At 38.3% G+C, this 7,096-nt stretch overlaps 1 protein-coding gene across 4 annotated transcripts in view; it reads right to left on the bottom strand.

Moving 5' to 3' along the window:
* Positions 1 to 996: 996 nt before the first annotated feature.
* Positions 997 to 7,096, bottom strand: part of fcho1 (FCH and mu domain containing endocytic adaptor 1) — a gene marked incomplete at its 3' end in the record, with an annotated part of 61,215 nt that continues 55,115 nt past the window's right edge. For all 4 annotated transcript variants that reach the window (XM_038715378.1, XM_038715381.1, XM_038715380.1 and 1 more), the window contains 7 exon segments: positions 997 to 1,061; positions 2,746 to 2,942; positions 3,526 to 3,658; positions 3,747 to 3,902; positions 4,587 to 4,701; positions 5,198 to 5,387; positions 5,765 to 5,871. In XM_038715378.1, the coding sequence (XP_038571306.1) occupies positions 997 to 1,061; positions 2,746 to 2,942; positions 3,526 to 3,658; positions 3,747 to 3,902; positions 4,587 to 4,701; positions 5,198 to 5,387; positions 5,765 to 5,871 (963 nt within the window).

Raw genomic sequence — 7,096 nt, 5'->3', positions numbered from 1 at the left:
TATCAAGCTGAGAAATGCCTACCCCACCACAACATTTACAAGATGTCCAGTAAAATAAATGAATTACTCACTCAACTCTGCCAGACATTATTCATGAAAAGCAACACTCTTAACATTTAAGTGATGAAAGAAACACTGTGCAGGAAAACAGCATTTTTAGATGGGACAGGGAGGAGTTATGGTGACCTTTCTGTTCTTTGTAAGTGGCTATTAAACCAGAAACGTCTTCTAACTACAAACATTTTCAGCCTTTAACATCCCATCCATCACTGATGGCTATGAATGGTCTCTTCTCTATTCTCCAAGCCTGTAGCTGCACACCGAGGTAATAATATATCATTAGATAGAGAAAAAAAAGACTAAAATAAAAAGAGGGAATGTGGGAGTCTGGTACAAAGAAGCACACAGGTGAAGGAAACCTCAAGCTCAAATCTGATGTCATTTTAGACTTCACCATCTTAAATTAGAGCATAAAAAGGCACAGTTATATGCCATCTCTTATCTGTACACCATCAAGGTTGTGAAATAAGAGCAACAATTAATTTGACACATAATAAAAAAGAAATAAAAATGCTCGTCTTCGTGTCAGTTCAGTATTCAGAAGCACCTCCACCAGGCTGATGAGAACAGCTGCCACGTTCAAATGCTAATGTTGCAGTTAAAAAGGTAATGATACGCCTTCAGACCACAGCTTTTGAAACAGAGGATGTGCAGTGCAGTATCTCTTTACATAACTCTTAATTACTCATTTCTACATTTGTATGACACAATGTAGGGATGTGAACACGGAGAGAAGGCAATGAAGTAGAAAATATAAGAATCAGACGGCTGCTTATGATAGACACAAAATAGGCTGTCAGTTACGTAGATGTCAAGGTGTGAGCGTGCACAGTGTCCCTCTCCAAACCTTTTGTTATCAAACTTTTCCTTGTTCGACGAGGCTTGAATAATAGATGGAGCAAAGTGTTAAAAAGAGAGCAGCAGCAGAGCTCTGACCTTTGCTGTGGTTGGTCGGGGAGATGTTGGGGAGTTTCCACAGCAGCCGTCTTTCCTCAGCGTTCCTGCAGAGGCAAATAAAAAAAGTCAGTGAGGCTGAACCTGCCTCTTGGTCTCTCAAACCTTTGACCTTCTTTAAAATTTCTCCATCACAGTCACGCTCAAATTCTTAAATGGCACGTTACCACCGATAATGGTGGTGGGTTCTCAAAACATTTCTGTAATTTTTAGAGCAGCAAACATCACTAATTTTCAATACCGATTCATCTGTTTTTAAATTTTTGCGATTAATCACTTTGCATATGCTGAAAAATGTCATCACAAGAGTTTTATTTGATCAATATGGACAAATTTACATAACAGACAAAAAACAAAACAAAACAAAAATAAATAAATAATAAATAATAAAAATAAAAAATAGTAAATCTTCACATTTCAGAAACTAGAAATGCTAGTTGCTAGTATCTGATTGCCCATCCACCACTTTGGTCCAGATGTAAATATCTCACCAGCTATTGGTGGACTGCCATGACATTTATTATCCCCCGAGGATAATTCCCACTGACTGATCCTCTGACGGTTCCTCTAGCGCCACCGTTCATATTTATGTTTTTGAGTGAAATAATTTGACAACTATTGGATGGATTGCCATGAAATTTGGCACAAACATTCATGTGCTGCTCAGGACGAATTGTAATCACGTTATTGAGCCTCTAACCTTTCCTGTAGCAACTTCATTAGTTAATTTGTTCAGTACTTTGGTTTATGACCAAATACCTACTAAACTAACAACATTCCCATCAGCCTTAGCTGTTGCTTGTGTTTGGTGCTAATTATTCAATGTTAGCATGCTAACACACTAAACTTAAATAGTGAACATTATATTTTTTAACCACGTTAGTGTTGTTATCGTGAACAAATGTCATCATTTAGTTCAGTCACTTCCGTGACTATAGACCCCTAGTCTTAGTCATTCACTTCATTTATCAAGCAACAAGAAACAAGAAATTTATTAAATACTTCAGCACTAGTTATTTTAATTTGATTGGATTCTTTCGAAGTACGCTGGAGGTGAAACAATTTGTCGACTGATCAATTTAATGATTAACAGATATGCAACAATTTTGGTAACAATTAAAATTTTAAGCAACAATATTAAAGTTAGACTGGTTCCACATTTGCTTCTGGTTCCAACTGTGAACATTTTTACTCTTCTGTGATTGTAAACTGAATATCATTTGTTTTGTCTGACCAACTGTCCAAAACCCAGACATCTGAATATGTCTCCTTTGGCTCTTGGACATTTTATAGAACAAGCGATTAATTAAGAAAATCCTCAAATGAATCAATAATGAAAATAATCATAAGCCACAGCCTTAAATTGTATACTGTTAAAATACATACCACTGTGATAAGACCTGTGTGGTTTAGTTTGTGGCCTTCATAAGAAGTAGATAAAATGAGGGAGGATACGACTCATTTCTCACCACATGTACCATAATGTTAACTGTTAAAACCCCCCTTTAAGATGATTTTAGGAAGTACATTTCTATATATTACTTAGGCAAATAAGCAGTCAGTGAGGTCTGACCTGCATCTTGTGTTGTATTTTGGTCATTAGTTCTACCCTCTATTCTTCCCAGCATGTCATTAACAGTGCATCTGCTGATATATTATGACGTTTCACAGGTTACATGTGACTGTTACAAGTCAACAGAAACTATCTGTCCTTCCATCATCACTGCTCACCAGGAGGCGGGTGGTTGGCACTGCAGGTCTGTGGCAGTGTGGTCTAACGGCAGCAGCACCTGGACAGCGGTGAGCTGGGTAGAGGGCGCGGTGGCGGGGCAACAGTGGTAATCCAGGGACACCCGGGTCACTGTGCCGCTACGCTGACACTCTGCAGACAGCAGGAGGGGAGCCCGACCAGGGTCCTGAGACGACACCTGAGGAAACAAAGGAGACTATAAGTTTAAATGAATTTAAGACTAAGAAAAAAGTTCCCATAGCAGGTTTGGTGTAATGTTACGGTCATATAAAACTGATTTAAGTCAAATTAATGATTGGGTTTTACAAAATATGTTTGTTTTTTTTATGGGTCCCTAATTTCTGAATAATTTCCTGAAAAAAGTTTTCTAGACAAATAATACTTGGTACCAGTTATAGGGAAAATGGAGACAGTGTTCAGTTAAAATACTTATTTATAGGGTAACACAGAGAATCTTCCAGAACATGCAGAAATGTGAAATTCGCCTACAAGAAAAAAGAACAATATTTCCAATGATAGTTCACTAATAGCGAACAAGATTTACTTGGTCTTAAATTGAGATTTTCTTTTCAGTAAACTTCCTGTAAATCATTAGGACATTCTCATCCTGTAAAATAAAGCATCAGTACTGAATATTGAAAGAAGTTTTAAATTAACACTATCCAAGATGCCTGAAATAAACTGTGGGACTGATTAGGATGTCAGAAAAACAAAGTCTTTAAATCGACCACATAAGTAGAAGATACATTTGAAATCCTAACCTGATACTTGAGAAGGCCAACGTTGTAGTACGAGGCCTGAGGGTTTAGTTCAGCTTCTCTCTGCAGGTAGAGCTGCAGTGCCTGCATGTTGAACCAGAAGTCTCTGGTGTCTGGATCACTCTGAGAGGGATCACTGTAGAGGCACATGGGGCAGGTTTGGGAAATCATTGTATACAATCAAAAACACAGCTGTGATTCAAAATGCAGAGGACAGAGCTGACCTGTAGAGCAGCTTTTGATTTGGCAGGAAGTGATCGATCCTTGAGATGTTGACAAGTCTAAAGCTGAGCACAGGAACGTTGGGGTTGGCTGTGAAAATCCGGGTGATGCCCGCAGGGAAGGACATCGTCAGGTCGCCCGTGATCTTCACCAGGCAGCTGGGGCAAATAAAAAACACACAAATAGAGTTAAATTTAATCCAGTTAACTCTGTGATTTTGTTAACAAGCATCCAACAAATAAACATTGTAGATGTCATTGAAGGGGAACTCCACCACATTTTACATATTAACAACAAGAGGAGTGCTGCTCAGCTGAAGACTCAAACTGGGGTTCAGACAGGGGTTAACAGAGAGCCTGCGCTGCAAATGGGTAGCATGGAGTTCAAAAGATATGGCCGTTTACCAGTCGGGTGGGTCTAATAAGAGTTGCAATCAATTGCATTTTGGAAATAAAGTCAGGATATCTCGGTCTTTGCTGCTTTGAATTTTTCATTTTCTTCCGTCTGCTTTCCACAAGCCTCTCAGATTTATGGAAGAGCAATCCTAAATCACTACAGAATGCCTTTAACAGAGTACTCCACCTATTTAGCATTGCACTATTAGTATATTGCTTGAAGACATCTTAATGTACTGGTTTTTATAGTATTCTGTTGGCTTCAAGCAGCTCCCTCTGGAGACACAAAAGGTGTTTTACAACTTTTTTTCCCCCCACACATACATGTAAAAATAATATTACTCCCCAATACCTGTAAACAGACTTTGATGTGTATAATCTGAGTTCCCCTTTAGGAGCAGAGATTTGTTTTCTGTGATTTTTTTGAAAAAGTAGCATTATGCTGACCGGTTGTGCTGTCCACCTTTGAAATAGGCATTTATATATTCTGTTATGGCTGCGGCCACCGGCCAGGCCTCCTGTGTGCTGAGGGAAATGGGACTGGGACCTCGCGACAGGTGCACTGTGGAAAACAAATGGAAGTCATGTAGTCAGTAAATATAAAGCTACTGCCAGCAGCTGGTTAGCTTAGCATAAACAGCAGTTAGACAACAGCTAATTTGACACTGTCTGAACATAACAAAATCTGCCTACAGCGCCTTTAAAGCTCATTAATTAACACATTACATCATGTTTGTTTAATTCGTACAAAAACCAAATAGTAAAAATTAAACATTTTCCAGCAGTTTTCCAGGGAGTTATTTGCGGGACTATTTCTTGGCTGTAAGCACTTTGGTTTTTGTACCAATGTACAAAAATGAAGTTCATATTTAGTGTACAGACATGAGAGAGGTATCAACTTTTCATCTAACTCTCTGCGAATTTCCCAAACACTCAAATGATTCCTTTCAGTACATCTGTCTCTGCGCTATCTTGCTGGCACATGCCCACTTCAACAGAAATTATGCCACTACTTTCAAACATCAATCATGTAACTTTATTTATGTGCTGAGGCTTACAAGGCCTTTGTTGGTGGTCCTGGTAGGGCAACGGTGAAGCTTGTCCTACCCTGGCAGGACTGGGTGCTCGGTTCTGACCCCCCCAGTCGTTCTCTCTGACCTGAGGCCCCCACTCACTGGGGCTGGAGGAGGAGGAGGAGGTGAGGGAGGGACTGGGCTCTGGCAGTGGGGAGGAGCACAGAGACCGGGACTGAAACACACAGGGACAAAGCTGGATCAATACTGGCACTATTTTTCATAAAGATTATGCCTCTACATTGTCAAACATTTACATTAAGTAATAATTATCATTCATACAGTTTACATTAGTTTGGTTATACAATATAAATTTTGGACATTTTAAAAACTTCAGAACCATCAACAGGTCATATTTACACTATTAAAAGACACTATTAGATCAGAGTAGGTTACACTGATATCTGTCACTGACAGTTATTTCTCCAATTATGATGCCCTTAATATCTAAATAATAAAACAGAGTATTGAGGCTACTCTAATTTTAGAGTAGTTAAGTCAAATAAAGTTATAACCATAAAACTGAGCTGTTAACTCATTACTGATACTCACCCTCTCACAGCCGCTGAGTCGGCCTGAAGTCCTCTTGGCCCGGGCTGCTCTCGGGGGAGCAGCTGCAACTGCTTCAGTTGTGTCCTGTCTGAAGTTAGGCTTGGAACCTTACAAAGACACAGACACACAAAGTGACTGAAAGCTGATCTTTCAGTCCATCCTCGAAAACCAGCCAGAAGAGATGCGCGGCGCATCTTGTTCAGCTGGCACAAAACCTAAAAACATTATATTTGTTTTGGTTTAATTGAGAGATTTAGCATCTGAATATTCTTCTATGAGATTTCCCTCTTTAGTGAGAAAGGATAAAAAAATCCTGCATCACATGTACTTATTTTAAGTGTGTGGCGTTTTGTTCATTTGTATGAATTTCTGATGATGTAAATTTTACCTGATGAAGGTTGTTAATAAAGTGAGTACAAAGGCCGACAGTGTGTGTGGGATTTCTTTTTTCCTTTACAGTCAGAGTTTTTAAACCGATGCACCAGTAAATGAGACTTTGTGGTGTGTAAGAACTTTAAAGTAATTGTTGTGTCTCTTCTGAAAGATATAAAAATGAACTGAAAAAGGTATATTTTGAAGATGTAAACAACTATGATGAAAATACTTTAATAGGATTCTATTCTAACAAAATCAGTTAGAACTAATTATTTTCATTTTTGATTAATCTGCCAATATTATTTGATCGACTAATCGTATTTTTAAATGTCAGAAAATACTGGGAACATTTTTTTCACAATGACAATTTCCTAAAGCCCAAGGTGAGTTCTTCGAGCAGCAGTCCAAAACACAAAGATATTTAGCTGGCTATTACTAAATAGAAGCCTCATATTTTAAAAGGCATAATCACATAATGTTTGGCATTTCTGCTTAATAACTGACTCAAAATGATTAATCACTCATCAAAATAGTTGAAGATTAATTTTCTATCGATTGATTTGATTTAATTAATCACCTAATCATTTCAGCCCAAAAAGCAGTACATCATCCTCACTCCTGACAGCACATGATTAAATAGATCCTGATTTGACAAATATCCATCTTAAATCTTCTATCATCATTCAGATAATATGCATAATTCCACCTAAGAAAATAACTGCAGCTAATTTATCAACTAAAAAAAGGTTTAGCTGAATAAGCCCTTAATGAACGACTGTTCAGGCAGATCCCCGAAGGAAAGATTAGGTTTCATGCTGACTAATTAAAAAGGCTGTCTCAGCGCAGAGGTGTACTGCTTCACATAATTTAACTGTTGAAGTGCAGAATAGACATGGGAACTTTCCCTTGGCGCTGCAACGATTAACCACTTAGTTGTCAATTATTGATTAGCAAGTA

The sequence above is a fragment of the Micropterus salmoides genome, unplaced genomic scaffold (assembly GCF_014851395.1).
Source record: "Micropterus salmoides isolate LMB-PRFRI ecotype aquatic unplaced genomic scaffold, ASM1485139v1 Ms_hic_scaffold_13, whole genome shotgun sequence".
Lineage (NCBI taxonomy): Eukaryota > Metazoa > Chordata > Actinopteri > Centrarchiformes > Centrarchidae > Micropterus > Micropterus salmoides.
The sequence above is the reverse complement of the archived record's forward strand: the minus strand, read 5'-3'. Positions and strand labels throughout refer to the sequence as shown.